This window comes from Pogoniulus pusillus, chromosome 3 (genome assembly GCF_015220805.1).
Source record: "Pogoniulus pusillus isolate bPogPus1 chromosome 3, bPogPus1.pri, whole genome shotgun sequence".
NCBI lineage: Eukaryota > Metazoa > Chordata > Aves > Piciformes > Lybiidae > Pogoniulus > Pogoniulus pusillus.
Window position 1 is genome coordinate 13809674 of NC_087266.1, and position 25842 is coordinate 13835515.

The following is a 25842-nucleotide window of genomic DNA, read 5'->3' on the forward strand; positions in this document are numbered from 1 at the left end:
GTTATTTGATTACAGTTAGCTGTTATGGATCTTCATTTCTGATTTTCCATGATGGACTATGTTCATCATGTGAATGTTTGGATAGAACTCTAGGATATGTTTGACATCTCTGAGTTATTTTAAAATGCTTTTCCCAACATTAAAAAATGTTTGGGAGAAGGAAGAATAATTTTCCCAGTGGTGGAAATTAAGCAAAAATAAAAATAGAGATAGAATAAAATCAGCAATTTCACAGGCAGACTCTTTCGACCCCAGAAGAATACTGCTAGTTGACAGAGGGTTAGCTTTAAAAAGAGTTGCTCAAAGACTAACCCTAATCATAGAATCATAGAATCATAGAATCAACCAGGTTGGAAGAGACCTCCAAGATCATCCAGTCCAACCTAGCACCCAGCCCTCTCCAATCAACTAGACCATGGCACTAAGTGCCTCATCCAGGCTTTTCCTGAAGACCCCCAGGGACAGTACCTCCACCACCTCCCTGGGCAGCCCATTCCAATGCCAATCACTCTCTCTGGGAAGAACTTCTTCCTAACATCCAGCCTATACCTACCCTGGCACAACTTGAGACTGTGTCCCCTTGTTCTATTGCTGGTTACCTGGGAGAAGAGGCCACCCCCCACCTAGCTACAATGCCCTTTCAGGTAGTTGTAGACAGTAATAGGATCACCCCTGAGCCTCCTCTTCTCCAGGCTAAACAGGCCCAGCTCCCTCAACCTCTCCTCGTAGGATTTGTGCTCCAGGCCCCTCACCAGCTTCGTTGCCCTTCTCTGGACATGTTCCAGCACCTCAACATCTCTCTTGAATTGAGGGGCCCAGAACTGGACACAGTACTAATGTTTATGACCTCCTTCCAGGAATGCACAGATCACTTTTTTTCCTACATGTATTACTAATTTTTAACTCTAATGTGTCTATGCATATGGAGATGAATTCTAGAAGACACAAAGCATGCCTGGATTGCAGTGGGAGATAAAAATACTTATCCAGCTGTGACTTCATCCTGCAAGATTTTTCTGGAGTTTCTGACCTTGCAGGAGGCCTCTTTCATGTTAGTCATATTGCAAGATCGCTAACTCACATTTTTAAGCATCACATCTCATATTTGAATGGTGCAAGTTTTCTTAAAAAATCATACAAGACTGCCTGGAAACTGTGGGAACTCTCTCTAATGCTCCAGGACACAACTAAAACCTGAAATTGTCCTAGTCTGACTTTTTTCAATCAGAGCCAAACTCTCTGGGCAAAGAAACTGATAGCACAGACAGACATCAAAGTGCTGGCTGCTCCAGGAGAATGCTGAAACAATGGCATTGTTCCTGGAGAGCTGTTACTCCTGCAGTGAACATGTTGTTTCTCCCCTAACATCGTAGTGAGGCGTTCAAATGTTGAGTCGTTATGAAACTGAAAATAAAAGGCTTCTCACAGTCTCTGCTTTTCTGTAATAAAAATACATCCCTCATGGGCTACAGGTATGTGGAATAAATGCTTCTTTTCGTTTTCATTCTAGCCCCTGTGCTGAGATCTCACTGCAAGGTTGCCAAAAATGACAGGATGAAAGTCAGGAATAAAAAAATGAAACAACATCCCACCTTACCCCCACCCACCCAACCAACCAGCAAAACCTTACTTTAATTCAGAAAGAAAACAAGGACGCTGTGGTAGGATGGGGTAGGTGGGTGGGGTGTTGTTGTTAGTTTTGTTTTGGGTTTGATTTGTTGTGGGTTTTCTTTTCCAAAATGATGTTTCTTTCCATTTGGAAAATCTGTTGTAGTCAGTACCAGTGGTCCTTCCACCTAAAATTCTCAGTGAAAATCTATAGGTACCCAGGACATTTTATTGAGGGCTCCTATACAATAATTGTCTATGGGGTGTTTTATAGGGATTGTAATATAGCTGAAGTGCGCTATCAAACAGCAGGTGAAAGTTCAAAGATACAGTCTGTAAAAGACCCACATATCCTGCAGTAGTCTTTTGACAATATGAAAGGGCTGAATCCAGAGAAGTATTTCTGGAGGAAATTTGGGAAAGGTTTAGAAAAGATTAGATTTCAGCATTCAGTGTAGCACAAAAACTTTTGCAGCTTACTTTGAGTTTAGTTTTCGCTGAGCTGTTTTATGATAACCTCTAATTTTCCTACTAGTTTATAGAAACACTTTCTTTTGGAAATCATAGAATCAATTGGGTTGGAAGAGACCTCCAAGATCATCCAGTCCAACCTAGCACCCAGCCCTATCCAGTCAACTAGACCATGGCACTAAGTGCCTCATCCAGGGTTTTTTTGAACATCTCCAGGGACGGTGCTGCCACCACCTCCCTGGGCAGCCCATTCCAATGCCAATCACTCTCTCTGGCAACAACTTCCTCCTAACATCCAGCCTATACCTCCTCTGGCACAACTTGAGACTGTGTCCCCTTGTTCTGTTGCTGGTTGCCTGGCGGAAGAGACCAATGCCCACCTTGCTACAACCTCCCTTCAGGTAGTTGTAGACAGCAATGAGGTCACCCCTGAGCCTTCTCTTCTCCAGGCTAAACAATCCCAGCTCCCTCAGCCTCTCCTCATAGGGTTTGTGTTCCAGGCCCCTCACCAGTTTTGTTGCCCTTCTCTGGACATGTTCCAGCACCTCAACATCACTCTTGAATTGAAGAGCCCAAAGCTGGACACAGCACTCAAGGTGTGGCCTGATCAGTGTTGAGTACAGGGGCAGAATAACCTCCCTTGTGCTACTGGCCACACTGTTCCTGATGCAGGCCAGGATGCCATTGGCTCTCTTGGCCACCTGGGCACACTGCTGGCTTATCTTCAGCCTACTATCTATCAGCATCCCCAGGTCCCTTTCCTCCTGGCTGCTCTCCAGCCACTCTGTCCCCACCCTGTAGCATTGCTTGGGGTTGTTGTGGCCAAAGTGCAGAACCCTGCACTTGGCCTTGTTAAATCTCATCCCATTGGCCTCTGCCCACCCATCCAGCCGGTCAAGGTCCCTCTTCAGGGCTCTCCTGAATGAAGCTGCATTTTTTATCTAGCTAAAATAACTTAACATTCTAAATATGCACCAATCTGTACATCTTCTTCACACATACTTTCTTGTTTTGCTTATCCTCCTGAAGATTTACGGAAGTATTACATGAAGGAAAGAAATTAACTGATTCAGAGTATACAGAGGATGCGAATCATAAAATAAATTATCTTGAGGAAAAATGTTCCTCTAAATTCAACTCAAGATCAGGAATGGTCTTACATCAAACTGTAGATGTTTTCAGACAGAAATACATTTGTAATTTTTTAATTAATAGTGACTGAATTAAAATTTGTGCAAACTAGTAAAAAAAAAAGTCATTAGTGTGAATGGGTTTAGATTATCAGGAATGGTCACAGCTTGTGCTATGTATCTTATTGTCTCAGCATCAGAGATACACATTCAAAAGTGACTGCTTTACAACTATGGGGTATAACAATGTTCACATAAGAATGACCTGTCAGTTTGGTATTCTCGTCAACACAGTGAAACAATATGATTGTGAACAGCAGAAATTTTGCTTGAGATTAGCATCATAAAACTGTTTCATTTGGAAAAGACTTCTAAAATTACTAAGTCCAAGCACCATAGCCAGTAAACCGTGTCCCGAGTGCAGTAAGTTTATAATGAGGATGATTTTCTGCTCCGGGATCTAAAGCAATGGATATTTCAACAGGTGTTACTAGTGGAGGAGAAATGTTAGTGTTTGTTCTTTCTCACTGAGGAAACAATAGATACTTGTATTTGCATGGTTATATGAGGACTCTCAAATGAAAATCATTTCCCATCAGTGAAAATTCTTTCCAGTCAATTACATAAAAACAAGTACTACAAAAACACTATTTTGTGTCCTAATTGATCAGAAACAAATGAAAAATTTCCCTCTGAACACTACAACAATCCCAACACTTTTGGTACCTAACTGGAAGGAGAACATTTTGGTTTCATCCTAGAAAAGAACAGCATAGGTTGCACAAAATATAAAGCTTAAGGTCATATTTGAAGTACAAACAATTGTGTAATTTAATCTAGGAGAAATTAGTTTCTTCAAGATCTGTGAATATGCCATCAGGAAGATAATTAGAAACCCTGTGAAAATTAGATCCTCCTCCTAATCATTTAGATTGAATAGTATTTTCCAAGTTTCTGAATAGCTTTTGTGAGCCTGACCTGGGCGAACAGCAGGCAATTAGGAAGGAGGAATAATAAACATGGGCCAGTGAAGCCTAAAAGAAATCTGCCACAGTTTTCTTGTGCCAAGTTCAGTATAATTTCGTCCCCAGTTACAATCTAAAAAAAAAAAAAAAGGAAAAAAAAGTGGAAGAAGAAAAGCAACATTAAGAAAATAAATAAAACAAACCACAACAAAAATACCCAGTAATATTTCTAGCTTTCTGTTGACTCCTCTTGTTAGGCCTCTCAAGCAAGATGGTTGTGGTTTAGTGTAGTAGAGTTCAGAGTTTTCTTGATGTGTATGGGCTGTTCAGAAATATTATCTCTAGACACAGTCAGTGAAAATATTCAGATCATCACATTTCCATGCAACTCTCTCTATATATTATACATATACAAATCCTTATACTGGAATGCTGTATACAAGCTATTCAAACACCCTCACTCTTCTCTGAATGTCCAAAGGTGAAGTTGGGTTTCATTCAGTGCCAGGTGTGCTGGGTTTAGCACAAAATCTTAGATGCTAAATTATATATGTGTGAGAAATGTGATGGATTTAATTCTCTTATGATTCAGTAAAGACTTCTCTGACTAGAAAGAGCCACCAGGCTTGGTCATAGTTACTGCTTAATGCTTTCAAACGTGGGTAAACAGATCTCTGCAACCCAAACTGTGGAATAGAAATTTTGGCCTCTCTGAAGAACTAGAGAATCATAGAATCAACCAGGTTGGAAGAGAGCTTCAAGATCATCCAGTCCAATTTATCACCCAGCCCTATCCAATCAACTAGACCATGGCACTAAGTGCCTAATCCAGTCTTTTCTTCAACACCTCCAGGGATGGTGACTCCACCACCTCCCTGGGCAGCCCATTCCAATGCCAATCACTCTCTCTGGCAACAACTGCCTCCTAACATCCAGCCTATACCACCCCTGGCACAACTTGAGACTGTGTCCCCTTATTCTGTTGCTGGTTGCCTGGGAGAAGATACTAACCCCCATCTGGCTACAGCCTCCCTTTAGCCCTTCCTGAGCTGCTATAGGGTTACACCACTCTTTTCTTGGGTGAGAATAGCACTGTTGCCCTTATTATTTACTGTGGCCTTACCTCGCTACTTAGTGTTTGGCCCCAGGTCCCTTTACTTCAGTCATGTATAACGCACCCACTTACAATTGAAAATGTAGTGCTCTTGGTTTAAGTGTTTTAAGTGTTTAAGAGAAAAAAAGCTATCATGTATTTGTATCATACATTAGTGTCATTTCTTAGTTATAAATAATTTCTTAGTGTTTCAAAATGAGAATCCTGTTTCTAGAAAGACCTTTCTAGACAGAGTTCAGAATGTATCATTATATTTTAATTGATTTGGCTTGTGCTGTGAAATTATTGTGTCTGCTCAGAGCTTTCTCTTCCAACTTAATAATTCATATTTTCTGGGAAAATTCTAAATATTCATTTGTCACAAAATTATTCACATGATAGACAACCTTAGTTTGAATCACAGATTATTGACAGGAGAAATTATATATGGATATTACTGCTACAGTGTCTTAGTCAAAATTACCTTAATACATATTCACACAACACATGCTAGTTATAACGTGGAAGGAAACTTAATTTCTGATCCATAAAACTATTAGAAAATTCTTATGCAATAGGACAAGTTCATCACTCCTCCAGAAGTTTCCCAGAAATTGAGAGGAATATCCAAACCAATGAATTTCTGATAATTTTGTGATTAGAGCACAGTGCAGGGTGTAAAAAGAATAGATTAACATTCTGACATCTTTTGATAAAGACTGGAGATTTCACTAAAAGCTCTCAGGCAAACACTCTTAGGCATGGAACTATGGATATTGACTTTTGCTAATAAAATAAAGGCAAGCTTAAATCTGTGCCTAATCTTTCTCCTCAGTATCTTAGGTTTTAATTTTCTCCCTATCACTCTGATGATGTTTAGCCAGGAATCTTATATTCTTTTCCAGCTGCTGTCTTAAAAGCTTATCAGCCACTTATTCAAGTTTTACCTGTAAACTGTTCTGGTGAAATTTAGTTTCTGCAGTAAGTTAAATTGCATAAACAGTTTGAAAACAACTCAGCTCTTATGCTCCAGAATATTCAAGAGACCAGCTAATGCCAGGTAGAATTGTCATCCTCTACACAGCTAGATTAAGATGATGTGTCGTGATTTCTCTGAACCCTTATTTATCTTTTTCTGCATGAAGGCAGAATGTCTTGTGTGCATACAGTCATAGGCTCACAATTTTTCTACATTCTTCATTTAAAATTGTAGAAGCCATGGAGTGGGAGGCTTAATGAAGAGGTAGAGCAGTCATTTTCAAAGCAGTAGTGCCTGATTCACTGTCTGTAGCTCTTTCATTTGTTTGTGGCTGAAAGGCCTGACTGAGCTTGCTTTTACTTCATTCTGCATTTCCACTAAATGGCCCACAGGGGATAATGTAAACAGTTTTATCTGCAGCAACGTCTGTAAATGTTCAAAATGTTATTACATCTATTCCTATGGTATATAGGCACCTAACCATCAGTGCTTGGCACATCACTGTGATTTAGTGATTTTTTTTTTAATGGCAAACTAAATTCTAGACGATAGAGTTGCTAAAATCTTGTATGACACTTTGAATAGTGGCAAACTGGACTTAAGTCCCAGGTTTGCAGACAAGTCAGTGTAACATCTTGCTCAGTTAAAACATTTATTAAAATTAAAGCTGATTATATGAAGTTGTTTGGTTTTAGCTTGAGTTGGATAGTATGTAATAATTGCTCTGTGATAATTGCATTGTTATGGGAAAAAAATCTGAAGAAAGGAATGGAGAAATCTCTTCTATAATAGAAAATATTGAGCTTCATTTCTGCCTGTGTGACTAACAAGCCAATTAATTCAAATAAAGTCAAGGTGTGCTTAGTTGTGGGATACATTCCGTCATTTGAATCAGTGCCTGTAGTGGTTTGGGTGTTACCTGCCCCTCCCCCCCACACTTTGGAAATCACCCAGACTAGACTCATCTGGCTCTGGAAATTTGAATGAAGCTTATATTTACAGCTAGCACAATATACAAGCAGATATTTACAGTATATACAGTTATAGACAGAAATATACAAGGTAAAAGGTAATACAGAAACAGAACACTCCTCCCAGAAACCTGAGTCCCCAGGAGGGGCTCCCAACCATCCCTCCTGCCACCTCTGTCAACCTTACCCCAGTCCCAAGGAAGAATGGAGGTTCAGCCAGGTGGTTAGGAAGCAAAGAGAGATGGCAGAGAGGCTAGAGAGAAAAAAAATGCATCTCTGAGCTCCCAAGCAGAAGTGCCTTATCTATATTTGGATCCTTGTTCTTATACCTCTCAGCAAGGGTATGAGTGAAGTAGACATTACCCTTGTTTCTCTTTCACAGCCTATGATCTAATCCTTCTCACCAAAACATTCTAGCTAGCTTCAAACTAGCACAGTGCCCCTTTCAGTAACGACAGATACAGAAGAAGGTTTAGTAGTGTCTCTCATCTTTCGTGTCAACTCGACTGCATCCAGTCAGGGAAGACTCTGACTGGACAGAAATGTGGAGAGCTCTCCTCATACACATTAAAGGGCAGAGGACTCAGAGATTGGGAAATGAAAGGCAAGATGTCTTGCTTCAAAATAAAGCCCAGGGATAAAATTTACTAAAACAAACAAGGAAATTTGGCTTCTAAATACTTTGATTCTTTTTAAATCCCAGACAACATTTCAAGATCTAGTGGATTAAATTTACTGTGAAGAGGTTTGTTTCATACCTGTGACAAATTTAGCACATTCATATGAAAGGCACAGTTTCTGAAGTGGGAGTTTAAGAAACTTGCTAATTAATCTAAGCAAACCCAAATTATGGGGGGTCTTCCTAGGAAGACAAAAGATTGCCCAAAACACGATATTGTCATGTGGAGAACACAGGAGGGTTGATAGTGACTCCCTGGTCCTCTGTTCTTAGACCATATGAGCTCTGTGATTTGTAAGCCTCTTGAAAATCATACATTATATTTTTCTTCTATGCTGATCAATTTTGTTTATTGTTCTATTTCATGTTTGATAAATGAAAGTCAAAATGACCTGTGGCAAACTGCTGAGCGAAAGTCATGTATGTAAGACTGAAGGAGGTCAATTGTAACACACAAAACTCAAGGCCTCAATATTTCACAGTATCACAGTATCACCAAGGTTGGAAGAGACCTCACAGATCATCAAGTCCAACCCTTTACCACAGAGCTCAAGGCTAGACCATGGCACCAAGTGCCACGTCCAACCTTGCCTTGAACTGCCCCAGGAACAGCGACTCCACCACCTCCCCGGGCAGCCCATTCCAGTGTCCAATGACTCTCTCAGTGAAGAATTTTCTCCTCACCTCGAGCCTAAATCTCCCCTGGCACAGCCTGAGGCTATGTCCTCTTGTTCTGGTGCTGGCCACCTGAGAGAAGAGAGCAACCTCCTCCTGGCCACAACCACCCCTCAGGTAGTTGTAGACAGCAATAAGATCACCCCTGAGCCTCCTCTTCTCCAGGCTAAGTAAAAGGCAAATCTTTAATAGTGTATGACAATTCAACACCATGATATTAAAAACCAAAGTCTTACACAAAACCAAGAAACACCTGACCATCTACTGTTTAAATTCATTGAATCACAAAACCTGACAGCAAATGCTGACAGCAGATGGCAGAAGTCTAATATGAGCATCTCAGGATTATGTCTCCATCAGGAAACCTAACAGAACTCTTTACAGCACTGTTCACAACCAGAGAGCTTGGGCAGGTTCCCCTATTGGGACTGAAGTTCTTGTAATTGAAGTTTCAATAGAAGAAATACTGACATTAGAAGTACTAGCAAATCCCCAAGGCCAAACTCACATTCATAAGGGAGCAGGATGTTATGTTTCCCTCTGTTGGGCCTCAAGGCTAAAAGGAGTGTGGGTGGAGAAGGTGGTTTTTCTTTTAAATAAAAGGGACTCCTAGGATCAACTGAGGAACTACAGACCAGGAATCTGACTTGTGTGTTGAATGTTGGGATAAAAAGTGTCTGTATTGGTCACATTACCATACACTAATGTTATCATACAGTCATATACGACGAACACAGCTTTTAAGAGGGACATCGTGCTTCAATCTGTGTATGTTTCCTTAAGAGTTTGACAGAATGAGTAGGAATGGTCAAGGCAACACTTTCATTCTAAATAGCTCTTGAAAGGGTCACTCCTCAAAGGCTGTCAAAGATAGCCCCGGTTTGCGTTAACAACAGATTGAAAGCATCCACGTGCTGTAGAAGTGCCTGTTCAGTTTAGAGAGCTAGGAGATTATCAGCGAAGCCACAGAATAGTTGTTTGAGACCTCACCATGGAATACATAAATGAACTATAAAGGAATTGAACACAGAGCTAGTAAAGCTTGTCTATAAAAAAATATTAACTGTAGTTAAATTTAAAACTAACCATAAAGATCTATAGAAGATTCTCATGGTAATAGACTGTATAGATGACAGATAATATCACTGTGACAGTTTGGGTGTTCCCCACCCTCCCCCCCCCACCACTTTAGAAATCACCCAGACTAGACTCAGTTGGCTCTGGAAATATGAATGAAGCTTATATTTACAGCTAACACAATGTACAAGCAGATATTTACAGTATATACAGTTAGAGACAGAAATACATAAGGTAAAAGGTAATACAGAAACACAACTCCCCTCCCAGAAACCTGAGTGCCCAGGAGTGGCTCTCAATCACCCCTAAGCCTTCCCCCTGCCCCTCTCAGCCTTGCTCCAGTCCCAAGGAAGAAATTGAGGTTTGGCCAGAGGTTATGAAGCAAAGTGGGTTAGGCCAAATGGAAGGGTGTGTTAGAGAGATGCATCTCAGCCAGCAGCCCAAGCGAGAGTGAGTGAAAATGGCAAAAGTGTTATCTAAGGTTTTCATTTCTTCTTCCCATACTCCTCAGCAAGAGTGTGAGGGATGTAGACATCATCATTGTTTTCCTTTCACAGCCTGTAATCTAGTTTTTCTCACCAAAACATTCCAGCTAGCTTCAAACTAGCACAATCACCTAGTACAATATTATATAATACTTGAGCATAGAAATATAATACTTTTTTATGATATATATTACCAGTAAAGAGATTAGCGTACCACTTTGGGTGAACACCAGCTCAAGAGTAAAAAGGCAAATAGAATGGAAGCATGAAGAAAGCAGCAAGGAACAAATCAAACCAAACCAAACCAAACCAATAACAAACACAATAGTGCAAACACATATAAACAAAATAAAACATCTTGTGGTAGAAATATCAACACCTGGAATGTGTCCAGAGAAAGGCCATGAGGATGGTCAGGAGGCTGGAGCACCTCTCCTATGGAGATAGACTGAGAGAGTTGGGGCTGTTCAGTCTGGAGAGGAACAAAGCTCCAAGAAGACCTTATTGTGGCCTTCCAGTATCTGAAGGAGGCCTACAAGAAACTGGCGAGGGACTTTTTAGGATGTTGGGTAGTGACAGGACTAGGGAGAATGGAGCAAAACTAGAAGTGGGTAGGTTCAGATTGGATGTGAGGAATAAGTTCTTCACCGTCCCTGGGGCGGTTCAAGGCAAGGTTGGACGTGGCACTTGGTGCCGTGGTCTAGCCTTGATCTCTGTGGTAAAGGGTTGGACTTGATGATCTGTGAGGTCTCTTCCAACCCTGATGATACTGTGATACTGTGTGATACTATGAGGGTGGTGAGTCACTGGAACAGGCTGTGCAGGGAATTGGTGGAAACCCCAAACCTGGAGGTTTTTAAGGCCAGGCTGCATTGAGTCTGAGCAGCCTGATCTAGTGTGAGGTATCCCTAGTGTGTGTTCCTCATCTTCCCATGTCAAAATGACAGAATGAAATTTGGAACAGTGCAACATGGGCACTGGGAATGATCATAAGTTTATTAAAGATTCACTGTAGGGAGGGATCAATAGATGAGATTTCTTTTGGTCTGTAAACGACAGCTAAAAACAGGATACGACAGGTATAAAATTACAAATTACTCAACTGAGATGAATCAGAAACCGATATTCATGCTCACAATAAAAGCCAGTAAACAGTGAAAGAAATCAGAAGGAGTGTAATTAAATTATTAAATTTATTGACACAGTATAAACCAATGGGAATATATATATTTTTTAATGACAAATTAAACTAGGAATTATTTCAGTGCAGGCTAGGGAAGATTGTAATTGACTTCAGTTTGGTTGCTGCCTTGACTCCATCTCCACAAGTCAGATTTTGTTCAGTTTTCCTCATCTAAGAATCTGAATCATTCCTACTTTTTAAGAAGTCTTACTTTGTAGCTTTAATTCCTGAGTATTGCTTACTCTCATAGCTCATCTTCTAACTCAACCCAGGTGTTAGAATCATATTCTTCTCCTACTATGTTGATTTTGATACTTCCTCCAAGTTGCATCAAATCCAAGCATTCACCTCACCTTGTGACACCTGTGTCCCTTCCCTGTTCATTTTATATTTACTAAACTCTCATCATTTTCCAAGGCTGCCAGTCATGTCCCAGCAAATTCCAGATAACTGTTGATTTTATTTGTTTCTATTTTTCACATTCCTGGATGTTTTTCTAGTTGTATCTTATAGTACTAAGACTGTTATCCTGATGAAATTGATTATGTCCCAAATTAAAATGGTCACTAAAAAAGAAATAAACAAACTTTCTATATGTCTGTGTTTGTATCTGCATATACAAATGTTCTTACAGATTTGAGGTTTTCTTGCTGTGCTCAGAAGGTCCTCACTTAAATGATATGTTGGTATATTTGTCCTGTTTGTCACCACACTGGAAAATCCTTCTAAAACTGATTGCCTACTTTAATTTTTCAAAATGTAATTGTTAACTCATATTTGAGAAAGTAAATCCATTTTCTTAAGCTCATGGCTGGTACCTCTAAAGAGCATTTTAGACTCTGTACTGGACCTGAGCTGAGCATATCAGACCAAGCAAGGCTATCTTATTAATTGCCAGCTTTACTGATGAGCAGGTTCAAAAAGAGGTTCAAAAAGAAAGCTACATGGGTTTTGGTTTTTTTTTTTTTTTCTGTGAGAATCTCAACAAATCAAAAACTGATAAAACTTCATATTTTAAACATCCCTTACTTTCTAGGTGTGATGGGGGAATACGAACCAAAAATTGAAGTCCATTTTCCTTACACGGTAACAGCTGCAAGGGGAACTACTGTTAAGATGGAGTGTTTTGCACTTGGCAAGTAAGTACAATTTTTTTCTTAATTAGACATCATTGTTTATAAAGATGTGACATGCCTAATTTGTGGCTTCATTATTTTGCTGGATTTCGTTTTCACAGACAGTCCTTACTGCACACTCAAAGTAACCACTGACAAAATAGCCAATTATGAATTCCCTGCCCAGGCATTTATGTGGACAGTAATTCATTCAAGGTAAAAGACTGTCTGTCAAAATGAAAAGTGATGTATGTTCTTGTGAAAGAAAACAAAGTGTGTGTGGGGGGGAATATAAAAGACTTTCCATTGAAAATTTTACCAGACTGATATTTGCACACTGTGATGCCATAAATTAGTAAATTAGAGTTTATTCTGCCAAAATATTACTGTTGGGAAAAGAACCTGTTTTTATCAAAAGAACCTATTTAACCCCCTTTTCCCCCAGACACATAGTTTATACATGAAGCTAAAATCATGATGGCCTAAACACATCCTAACATACTTCATAGCAGTTCTAATTCTCTATTTTTCATGTGACCTAAGAGCACCATTAGAGAACAGTTATTTAGTATTAATTTCAAGGCTGCCTTTAGATGTTTATTGATAAATGAGTTTAGGGAGATGAAGGTTTTAGAAATACCTCTTTGCTATTTCACTCATTAAATACATTGTTTCTACACACTATTCTGATTACAGAATATAGAATGAAATTGATAACATTTCAGTTTTGTTATGGCAATTATTATCATTATTGTTGTCAAGAATAAGGATGGCAAGAGTAGTATCATCAGACAGATCTAAGAAGCAATTCTAGTGATTCAAAGAAACTCTTTCTTCTGTACATGTATGTAGACCAAAGCAGGAGTTCCAGCAGTGCTATTTCATTAGAAATATATCAGCAAATCAAAAAGATATATTTTTTTCCAAAATAACCCCTCAAATATAAGGTGGTGGTAGCTAGTGTGTTGAAAGAAATCTCTCCCTATTGAATTCTTCTCAGTTCCTTTTTGCGGTGGTGTTCCTTTTGGACATCTTAGCCCCTCATCCACTGAAGTCAAGCTGCTTAATGTCATATATCCTGCTTGACCTTCTAGTTTAGATCTTATCAAGGCACATACAGGTTTCTTAAAGTCCCATTTTGATTAAGAATCAGTGGAAGAATTTGTCTTTATGACTCGTGTGGAGTATCTTCAGAAATCAATTAGCCTGATGAGTACCATATCTTCAATACCAATTCTTCCTACTTATCTAGTTAGGAAGAATACAGAAGAGAAAAGTAGTTTCAAGACAATTGTCTATTTTCTTGAGGATCACCATTCTAGGTTACTCATCAGGCTAGTTTTCCAGACCAACCTTTCCAAGCATGTTTTTACTAGCTGAGAGGATTTTAAAACTGTTTTTATAGTAATTTTGACCTTTGTATGTGTCACAGTCCAAGCAGTGGACTCATGATGGGTGGTTGTGGCCAGGGGGAGGTTGCTTTCTTCTCTGTGATGGTTTGGGGGTTACCTCGCCCCTCCCACACTTTGTATTTGCCCCAGCTAACTCAGATGGACCCTGGGAATATAGATGAAGCAATTTTATTTACAGCTAGCAGAATTTACAAGCAGCTATTTACAATATATACAGTTATATACAATTATATACAGAAATATACACACTTTTGAATTTGCCCCAGCTAACTCAGACGGACCCTGGGAATATAGATGAAGCAATTTATTTACAGCTAGCAGAATTTACAAGCAGGTATTTACAATATATACAGTTATATACAATTATATACAGAAATATACAAAGGATAAACAATACAAAAGCACAACTCCCCTCCCAGAAACCTGAGTCCCCAGGAGGGGCTCTCAAACCACCCCAACACCTCCCCCCAGCCCTCTCAACCTTACCCCAGTTCTCAGGAAGAAGAGAGGTGCAGCCAAGAGGTTAGGGAGCAAGGTTAGTAGAAGCAGGGTTAATGAGATATGACCAGGTCTAAGGCAAAAGCAAGAGAGAGAAACAAAATGGAGAAAGAGTCTTTCTTCTTCCCAGAGTTCTCAGCGTGACTGTGAGAGAAGTTGACATCAATTGTTTTCATTTCACTGCCCGTTATCTAGTTCTGTTACCAAAACATTCCAGCTTGCTTCAAACTAGCACATTCTCTCAGGTGGCCAGCGCCAGAACGAGAGGACACAGCCTCAGGCTGCGCCAGGGGAGGTTTAGGCTGGAGGTGAGGAGAAAGTTCTTCACTGAGAGAGTCATTGGACACTGGAATGGGCTGCCCGGGGAGGTGGTGGAGTCGCCGTCTCTGGGGCACTTTAAGGCAAGGTTGGACGTGGCACTTGGTGCCATGGTCTAGCCTTGAGCTCTGTGGTAAAGGGTTGGACTTGATGATCTGTGAGGTCTCTTCCAACCCTGATGATACTATGATACTATGATACTACTATGATGATGGTTCATTAGAGTCATCTCAAAGAGCTAAAACTTAGGGAAACCACATCAAGGGGTTCACTTCAATCAACAGTACACTTTATTGCTTGCCCATAAGATGATGCATAATAGGTAGGGAAAATAGAATCACAGAATGTCAGCGGCTGGAAGTGACCTCAAAAGATCATCTGGTCCAGCCCTCCTGCCAGAGCGTGATCACCTAGAGCAGATCACACTGGAACATATCCAGATTGTTCTTGAATATCTCCAGAGAGAGAGGGACTCCACAACCTCCCTGGGCAGCTGGTTCCAGTGCTCTGTCACCCTCACTGTGAAAAGTGAAAGGAGAAAGAGGAAAAGTAAAATAGAGCAAAGTGAAAAGAGAAAAGAAAAAGAAGTTTATAGCTACCACCAATGTGAAGGTCCAAAGACATCTCTCTGATCCTGGGTCCAGTCCTGCTGGTCCTTCTGATCTTTTCTTGATCCTGGTGGGGAAAGATCTTCACATCCCATTGCCAGGGAGACATTGTTTGTAATAAATTTCACACCTGATGATGTCTGAGCTCCAACTCTCTCTGCCCCTCATGCCCCCCACAAGTAAAGGCTTCCATGCATGCCCAAAGAGGAGCGACTGAGGTGTTGTCTGGGCCCAAGGGGGTGGGCTCAAGGTGTGGTCTGCCTTAGGCCAGGAGGTGTGTTTACCCATTATAATGAATTTATGATGAGCACACTTCACCAAGGTTTACAATTCCCTTAAGCAACACCAGGACAGCAGTTATGGTTCTCCATTCCAAAGCAATACTGTGAACAATGGGATCATCTGTCATGCTGGACAGGTACAGACATGGCTTCTTCCCACAGGACCTGCACCTGCAAATCCACAGAGACCACATTCCATTGTACAGGCTCAGTAACTTACTATAGAGCAGGCCACTGCTGTATCTGTTTAGTCAGGTTAGAGAGAAAAGAGGACACAGCCTAACTAGTCCAAACAAAAAGTGGGTGACCACAGGGGGCGTGCAAGGAGCCATTAGACAGTGGTAGTGGCTTTTACAAAAGCATTCCCAACGTAAAGGTAAGCAATAGTTTGAAAAGCAAATGTGAGGGAAGAACTTCAGGAGGGTAACACACAACTCTTACATTCTATATAGTAAAAATAAGGAAAGAGGTACATTGGAGAGGACAGAAAAGCAATAACTGGAGAGATTCCATGAAATGCTGAAATATATGAGGAAAAGGACTGTTCTGTAGAGGCAAGTGGCTCCAGGCACTCTCCTGTTGCAACACTAACCAATTTTCTGTCACATTAGTAGTTTGCAACAAGGTGCCTTTAGACTCCTGGCTATAGCTGAAGCAGTAATCAACATGTTAGTTCTTGTTTTCTTCATTTTGGTGGAATTAAATTGCAGCTGCTGACAGATTACAAGTCAGCTGTCACTTTCCAGAAAAGAGGAGATATGCCACATGTCCTTTGCAACCATCGCTGACAGGCAAGAAACACAGCTACTGATGCCTTCCATCATAAGCATGCTGAGATTTAGTAAACTGTCTCAAATAGCCAGTCACTACTCAGAGCTGTCTAAGGAAGGTGAGGGCTGACAGGGAAAGCTTCAACTAGCTTCTTTCCATGCTCAGATTTGGTGTTAACCTTTAAGAAAGGAAAAAACAAAACCACCTGAACAATCAAGGAATTTAAGGTTATCTAATAAGCTGACCCCATTTGCTACTATTGTAATGGGTAGCTATTTTTACCATCCACATTCCTTATCTTCTTTTTGCAGCCATTAATGAACAATCAAATCAGCTGAGTTGAAATTGCTTTCAACCTGGTGTGGTAATAATTACATGAATGACATTTCAGGCCTTGTTTGAAATGTGGAGGCTAAAGTGGGAGGTAGAAATTCATCCAGATTTTCTATTAATTTTTATTGTTTTCATTTTTTTGTCCTTGTTCCTTATTTCTGATAGCTTGTAGGGATTTTTGCTTGTTACACTGCCATGGGTCCTCATTACCAAACTGAATCAGCTGCTAATTTGTTCCTTCTTTGTTTAGCATTTTGAGATTTGGTGTTTTGAATTCTTATTGTAAATAACAGAGAAGTTATTACAATCTCAAAGCTAATGTACTGTTGTTTTTCTTATGCTTTAATTTAGCTATCTAAAGCACTTACTCTTCTCTCTCCATTGTAACTGTGAGAATGAGACATTCCAGAGAGATTTCCTGAAGCAGGCATTTGGCAAATACCCCAGAAAGAGCCTTGTCTTCAGTTAGAGATTAATGATTTATTAATAGTGTTTATGTAGAACTGCTAGTCACTGTGACTGTAGGAATTACATATATGTACATATAAAAAGAAAATAGAGTCATGAAGCTTTTGCCTCCAAACTAAAATCAAATGTCTTAATTCCTTGACAGATAGAAAGTCTTTGAGAAGGATTTTATCATGATTCAGGCAATATGTAGCTGGTCCAGTCACAGGTGAAAATACTGTGTTAATGATATCACTTATAAATAGACTTTGTTGTTGCTAATGAATTCAAAGTAATATAGGAGTGAAATAACTCAAAATTATCTTATTTGTATGCTACTTATAATAAGCACAAGTCCCTGACTAAGAAAACACTGCACATATCCATGATTTATTGCCAAGGTATAGCAGAAGACGTGACATACAGAAGGTTCAAATAAAATTTGTGATACACCTGAGTGTTCATTTTGCAATTAGTCATCTTCTGTGATCACTGTGCTGGATATTAACAGTGGCTCATTTTCATTGAGAGGTTATTTTTATAGTCATATAGTCATACAGTTTTATAGTCATATTTGTTGTTACATCCATATGATAATTTGTGTTTCAATTACATCCATTTTGTGTACATATATATATATATAAAAAACATAAAGTTATGTTTACTGAAACTCATTCAATTATGTCATTTTTTATCAGGAACACTTGAATTCTTTTGCTTCCTAAAAGAAAAATGCAGCATATTAAAAAACCCAAACAAACAACATAAAACCCCACAAAAAAAAAAAAACCCAAACCAAATCAACCAACTCCCCCCCCAAAAAAAAAAACAAAAATCCCAAACCCAATAAAACAAAACACCACCACTCCCAACAACAAGCAAACAACCAACCCCCCCTCCCCCCAAAGAAAACAAACACCAAAAATCCCAAACCAATACTGACAATAATAAAGTATTAATATCTTCTCATCTTTAACTTTGCATAGGAACAGGACTTCATCTTTGTAGTTGAGATAACTGCCAAATCCTGATTAGGATCTATATTAATCACAGTTAATATAGTGAAATAATAACTAAAGAAAAATATCTCCTTAAAAACTTACTGGTCAAAAGAAGCCAAAACATCTACATTAAAAAAAAAAATAATCTAACCAGCAGCATATTAGTATACACTTCTGAGTAACAGAGTTTTCACTGCTTGTGTCTTCTACTAGCTATATTTTTTTGCAATAAATAAATGAATAAATTAGCTTATTTTTAATGAATTTGTTGTGTGATGTCCAGATATTTCCCTTTTTCTAAAAAGCCCATCATTTAAATGCTAGGACATGTTTATTAAGTAAATCAGGAAGACAGATCATGCCCTCATTCCTGGGGTAAGTTCTGGAGAAGAAGCCTTTGTTTTCCCTTCTGACACACTTGCACAGGTCACAGCATTCGTGGCTTATCCAGCTCCAGAAGTGCTATTTCTCAAGCACTGCCTTCTGTAACAGCAGGCTACCTGGACTTCAGCAAAGCCTTTGACACTGTCTGCCACAACAAGCTCCTGGCCAAGCTGGCAGCTCATGGCTTGGACAGATTCACTCTGTGCTGGGTCAAGAACTGGCTGGATGGCTGAGCCCAGAAAGCGGTGGTGAATGGTGCTACATCCAGTTGGCAGTCACTAGTGGTGTTCCCCAAGGATCAGTGCTGGGCCCAGTCCTGTTCAACATCTTTATTGATCATATGGACCAGGGGATTGAGTTCAGCATCAGTAAGTATGCAGATGACACCAAGCTAGGAGCAGGTGTTGATCTGTTGGAAGGTAGGAGAGCCCTTCAGAGGGACCTGGACAGGCTGGATGGGTGGGCACAGGCCAATGGGATAAGATTTAACAAGGCCAAGTGCAGGGTTCTCCACTTTGGCCACAACAACCCCAAGTAGTGCTACAGGCTGGGGACAGAGTGGCTGGAGAGCAGCCAGGAAGAAAAGGACCTGGGGGTACTGGTGGATATTAAGCTGAAGATGAGGCAGCAGTGTGCCCAGGTGGGCAAGAGAGCCAATGGCATCCTGGCCTGCATCAGGAACAGTGTGGCCAGTAGGACAAGGGAGGTTATTCTTCCCCTGTACTCAGCACTGGTCAGGCCACACCTTGAGTACCACCAGTTCTGGGCTCTACAATTCAAGAGAGATGTTGAGGTGCTGGAATGTGTCCAGAGAAGGGTCACAAAGCTGGTGAGGGGCCTGGAACACAAACCCTGTGAGGAGAGGCTGAGGGAGCTGGGGTTGTTTAGCCTGGAGAAGAGAAAGCTCAGGAGTGACCTCATTGCTGTCTACAACTACCTGAAAGGAGGTTGTAGCCAGGTGGGGGTTGTTCTCTTCTCCCAGGCAACCAGCAACAGAACAAGGGGACACAGTCTCAAGTTCTGATGGGAGAAGTATAGGCTGGATGTTAGGATGCAGTTGTTGCCAGAGAGAGTGATTGGCATTGGAATGGGCTGCCCAGGGAGGTGGTGGAGTCACTGTCCCTGGAGGTGTTGAAGAAAAGCCTGGATGAGGCACTTAGTGCCATGGTGTAGTTGATTGGATAGAGCTGGGTGGTAGTTTGGACTGGATGATCTTGGAGGTCTCTTCCAACCTGGTTGATTCTATGATTCTATACCATTTTCCTTATGCCTCAAGTTTTCCTGGTTTTGAATCCAAGACAATCTGGAGGCAACTGGTGGTTGTTGTTGTTGCTGTTATTACTATTATTATTATTTTCTCTCATGTACATTTTGAAGGGAAAGGATTTCAATGCCTTCCTTTAGTCCCCAGTTAAAAAGATCTAAAAGTAATGCTGCTCATAGGTAATAGGTAAAAGGGCTTTAACTTCTACTCCCATCACATGCCATTTTTATTCCTGGAGTACTTCCAGTGATGACCATCCAACTGTGCTTTTACACTTCCTGACTTTTGAATAGAGCAATCTCATAAGTGATTTTAATACTGTTATTTTAACATGGTATTTAAAGCAGGCATAGATGGAAATACATGGGGATTTTAAAAGTCTCATAAGGAAAACATTTTCACAGTTGGAACAACAAACTGGTTTGTCCAAACTCACAAGTAAAGGTGTAAATGTGATGGTTTGGGTATTCCTCACCCCCCACACTTTAGAAATTACCCAGACTATTCAGTCGGCTCTAGAAATATGAATGAAGCTTATATTTACAGCTGGCACAATATACAAGCAGATATTTACAGTATATAGAGTTATAGACAGAAATATACAAGGTAAAAGGTAATACAGAAACACAACTCCCCTCCCAGAAACCTGAGTCCCCAGGAGGGGCTCTCAACCACCCCTTCACTTTCCCCCTACCCCTCTCAACCTTACCCTAGTCCCAAGGAAGAAAAGAGGTTCAGCCAAGAGGTTAAGAAGCAAAGTGGGTTAGGCCAAATGGAAGGTGAGGTTAGGGAGTAAGATGTTGCTCAGCCAGCAGCCCAAGCGAGAGTGAGTGAAAATGGTGAGAGTGTTTTCTAATGGGTTTGTGTCTTGTTCAGCAAGACTGTGAGGGAAGTAGACATCACCACTGTTTTCCTTTCACAGCCTGTAATCTACTTCTTCTCACCAAAACATTCTACCCTGCTTCAAACTAGCACAGTAAATTACCACACACCTCAGCATGGATGTACCCTTGCTCTCAGAGGAAACCAAGAAAAAGGAAGTGTCAGAAATTTATCACTTTCTTTTTCTTCCTGTTTCTTTTTTTTTTTTCTTTTTCTGGCATATACCTGCAGGTTGATTTTTTGTTTCCCTTTCAAATAGTTCTTCTACACTCTTTTACACAGACAGATAGTGTAAAATGCATACACAGTATCTGAACCTTTTCCTCACTGCATTTTGGGTCATGCATGAAATCATGCAGCAGGTTCTGGTTTATTCTCTGTATAATCCTTATGCTTAATGGTTTTCTGGCTTCATCCAGAAACAAAACGGGAGGAAGAAAAAAAAAAGAAAAAAGAAGTGTGCAGTTTGTGTTATTATATTGCCAACAGCCAATTTTTAGTGTTTAATCATATTTTATTTTTCATTAGAACAAATTAGAGGATGCAGGCTGTTGCTGTACTTGTGGGTTACCAAAGTTTTCAATCATACCTTTAAAATATGTTCCGTGGGCTATGTAGACTGCTAAAAGGATTGTTTTGCTAAAGAAAAAATTAAGTTTTATGCATTCTTTTTCTTTCACTACAGTTATAACCACCTAGACCAACACTGAGAGATTTTAATCTAAGGAATCAATAGAGAACAGTGCTGTCAGACAAATTTTATTACAACTCACATGCATATTTTTCTTTATTGTTGTGAGACTGTTTTATGCTTCTGCTATTCCTGCACAATAGTAGCATCTATACAGCATATCAATATTCCTTCAAATTTGTAGCTTATATCACTTCACTAATGTCAAGACTACATTTTTATTGTGAAACAGTCATGGTTAAAGATAAGAATAAAATAGAGATATTGACTTCCTTTTATTACTGAGTTATGATGAGGCTGTTATGACAGAAGCATTGTTCATGCTGTTATATTTAATGTGGTTTTAATAATTCTATCAGAAACTTTGTTTTGGGTAGACTTATTGCTCAGTCATAAACATTCACCCCATCTGTAAAATGGCTTGCAGAAAGAGACTCATCTGATAGTCCATTTAAAATTCTTGTTCCTAAATGAAATAAAGTAAAATAAACTTAATGTGAAGTTGCATATGTTTAAGCAACACAAAGGAATGAAATTTAGTGACTTGTAACCTAGGAATCTTGTTTCTCTTATCATAGAATCATAGAATCAACCAGGTTGGAAGAGACCTCCAACATCATCCAGTCCAACCTAGCACCCAGCCCTATCCAGTCATCTAGACCATGGCACTAAGTGCCTCAGCCAGTCTTTTTTTGAACACCTCCAGGGATGGTGACTCCACCACCTTCCTGGGCAGCCCATTCCAATGGTAAATCACTCTCTGCAAAGAGCTTCCTCCTAACATCCAGCCTATACTTCCACATCAATTCTGATTAATAAATACCTCAATGTTTAAAATTTTATCTACTTAACCTGATTTTCTTTTAACAAACATTTTTAATTGTTCTTCAAGCTTTTATTAAGAATGCTACTTATTTTATGGCACTATCAATATTTTTGTTGAAGACTGTTTACATGTAGAGAGACTTAACTAAAGATTTTTTTATTACACGAAACTAAAAGCAAAAAGTGTTTCAAGAAATGAATATGATAGCTAGGTAAACATCAAGGTGACCATAAAAAAAAATCTTTGTGATATAGTGAAGGACATTCGACTATAACTGTGAAGAACTACATGAAGCTGGTGAGAGACCTGGAACACAAACCCTGTGAGGAGAGGCTGAGGGAGCTGGGGGTGTTTAGCCTGGAGAAGAGAAGGCTCAGGGGTGACCTCATTGCTGTCTACAATTACCTGAAGGGAGGTTGTAGCCAGGTGGGGGTTGGTCTCTTCTGCCAGGCAACCAGCAACAGAACAAGGGGACACAGTCTCAGGTTGTGCCGGGGGAAGTATAGGCTGGATGTTAGGAGGAAGTTCTTGCCGGAGAGAGTGGTTGGCATGGGAATGGGCTGCCCAGGGAGGTGGTGGAGTCACTGTCCCTGGAGATGTTCAAGAAAAGACTGGATGAGGCACCTAGTGCCATGGTGTAGTTGATTGGCTAGGGCTGGGTGCTAGGTTGGACTTGATGATCTTGGAGGTCTCTTCCAATCTGGTTGATTCTATGATTCTGTGAAGTATCTGAAGAAGTTGTGCTGGTGTCACTCATTAAGATGATGACATAGAGATATGGCTGCAAGGGAGCTTCTTGATATTACTAATCTTTTATGAGGTGCAAAAAGATAGACTACAAGTTTACATGTTAAAAGGATATTTCTGTGAGGCTTAGTCAGTGTTTGGCAAACAACATGATATGGAAGAGAGTAATTTTAGAGCAGAAGGAAGGTTAAAGGCACCCAAGAAGTACAGCTTTGATCAAAATCTTTAAAGGTCCTGATTATTTTCTTTTCTTCCTCCAAACTTCAGCTGTATATGATTTTTGCCAGAAATACAAAATTCAAATCCTTTAACAGGACAGAGATCAAGGTTATACTCTTCTCTGTGTAACACATGCAGTTTTCCATCTGGTACCTCGAGAAAGATGAACAGAAGTTTCTAGCATTGCACCATATTGTTTCTCATTGTCCTTGCAAAGACTTCACCCTCTCTGCTCTTATTTGTAAAATATGGCTTTTGCTTTCATCTCACTAGCTAGTTAAAACTGCACCTCATATTTTCCATGTCTTTCTCCCTGAGTTTATCTTTTTACAGGCTGATTTTGGCAAATTCAGTATTACATATTACATATTGGTCTAGAATGTTTTGGAAAGGGTATTCACATGTTGGCTGTAGACACGAAGATTCTTCCTGGCTTCACAATTGACAGAAGGCATCTCCTCATATAAAATATCAAGACTTTCACATAATCTGTCCCTTTTCCATTAATCCAGTGTCTAAAAAGGTCTCATGAGAATTACTATTCAGAGATTAAATGCTTTTCTGACATAAACCTCCTTAATACAAATCCATGAATCCATCTCTCACTCCAATCCTGGTATTACACAAAAGGGTAGAAGATTTTAATGCATTGATCACAGTTTCAAACAAACTTCAAGTTAACTTCTGCTAACTGCTGCATCCCAGTGAGGTGAGTGAATGATCAAGATGGCAAGCAGCAGCTGAATATTATTTGGTATAAACATAAGAATATCACATCACAGTATCACAGTATCATCAGGGTTGGAAGAGACCTCACAGATCATCAAGTCCAACCCTTTACCACAGAGATGCTAATATCTGTGGTATAAATCTGGTTTCACCATTTTTAGGGCCAAGTATGGCAGTTTTATTTGTTGTTTCTCTGGGACATCAACAGATCTTTGCAGAGTGGTGGAGACACAGAAAAAGTATAATATTATGAAAGATATGCATCTTGAGTGTGATGCACAATTTGAACAAAAAAAGATAAAACATTAACTTTTTTAATGCAGTTGATTCTAAAGGCAATTGTTCTATTGCAGTAATTTCCCCTCCATACATGGCATACTGCAATTAATATCTAGTTGAATCCAGTGATGGATTATTTGTTTTCTTCCATTGGCTATCTGTGTGAAACACCTCAGGGAGTGACTGTCTCTTTTCTAAGGACACACACAGTCCATGGAATGGCTACTTAGCCCCAGCAGCTGCTCCTCTCTAGGTACTCTCTTCTGCAACTGATTAAACCTCTTTATACTTTTCCATGAACACAAAAGAGTTCTTGCCTCTTCCCACAATAGCAGAGATGCACAGAAACACCTTTGATAGTTCAGATAAGCCGGTTCTATCCTAGGGACAGAGTAAATGAACAACCTTCATTTCTATTGAATCCTGTGACTTTAGCACATACATTTTCACTGCAGGTCACAGAGAAATAAAATGGCTGTTTTCTCTTTTTAAAACAGGAAACCATGGCACAGGATATTTTAATAGGATTATTTGCCTCAAATCAATTTCCAGGATAGAGACAAAAACTGGTATAGAAATATATGTTTCTAAGTTCCATAAGGAAAAAGTCATGTTTCCCCATGGCCCTTCCAATCACTTCTCACTTGGGGAAAAAAGATGTTAATTCTATCATATGACAAACCTGCCTGCTGTGGAAGCTAATCTTGAAGTTTACTGATAACAAAACAGTCCCAAGAGGGAAATGAACACTCTCAGTAGAACAGCATTTGTCAGTGTTATAAGTAGAGATGTCTATTCCCCTGGAGATAAACTTGTGATGAGAGGAAGGAACCTTTTAAATGTGAACATAGCATCCTTAACCTGCATTTGTTTCTATAAGGCAGGAAGAGATCTACAATTTTATTTTCATTGGACATCACATAGTGTTTTTGTCAAATAAATCTTTATAAGACTTTCATCAATCTAAAGTTCATTTTCAGCACATACTGAATAAGAATTTATGTCATAAGATGCTAGACCAGGATTAGATTTTGTTCCTGTTTTTCAGACTGGATTGATTTCCGCTTTCCTTTAAGTGGACTTGTTCTTGCATAGACTTTATAATGCTGTTACAAATATTGCAATCATTCATAGTAATGTAATAAAGATTCTTTGATAAATCTCAAGCAGCAGTATCAGGCTTCATTCTATCTCACCCTGACTAGATGCTTCATACTTACATCTAAAGTTTAGAGTTAATTGCTTTTATGTTATAGGGGAACTGACCTTCCCCTATGGGAGGAAAAAACACACCAAAATATGAGTCTCCACCAGTGGAATGTCACTCTAAACGAAGCAATATTACCAGTCCCTTCCTTTTCTCTCTCATGATCCTCAAAGAAAACTTAAAAATGCTACTGACAACTTAGTTTAGTAATTTACAGAGCTTTGCTTCAGTTTTAAAGATGGAAGAACATTTTGTTTTATTTGAAATTCACTGACCAAAACACACATACAGGCTTTCCCTCTTTATCAGAAGTTGTGAATATCAGAAGGAAACAAATGCTTGCATCTGTCAGCAATAGATCCTTGGTGCTCTTCAGGACTTCCTATAAAAACAAACAAACAAAAAGCCCAGCAAACAAACAAACGAAACCAACAATCAAACAAAACATGTAACATTGTGTGGTGGAAAAGCATTAAATTCAGGTGTTGGGGGTTTATTCCATTAAATCCTCCTC

The 25842-nt window shown here is 39.6% G+C and overlaps 1 protein-coding gene across 8 annotated transcripts in view; it reads left to right on the forward strand.

Moving 5' to 3' along the window:
• The window catches only part of CNTN5 (contactin 5), a 736829-nt gene that overhangs the window by 554309 nt on the left and 156678 nt on the right, over positions 1 to 25842 (forward strand). For all 8 annotated transcript variants that reach the window (XM_064170433.1, XM_064170430.1, XM_064170397.1 and 5 more), the window contains one exon: positions 12353 to 12455. In XM_064170433.1, coding sequence (XP_064026503.1) covers positions 12353 to 12455 — 103 coding nt within the window. The remainder of the gene's footprint in view (positions 1 to 12352; positions 12456 to 25842) is intronic.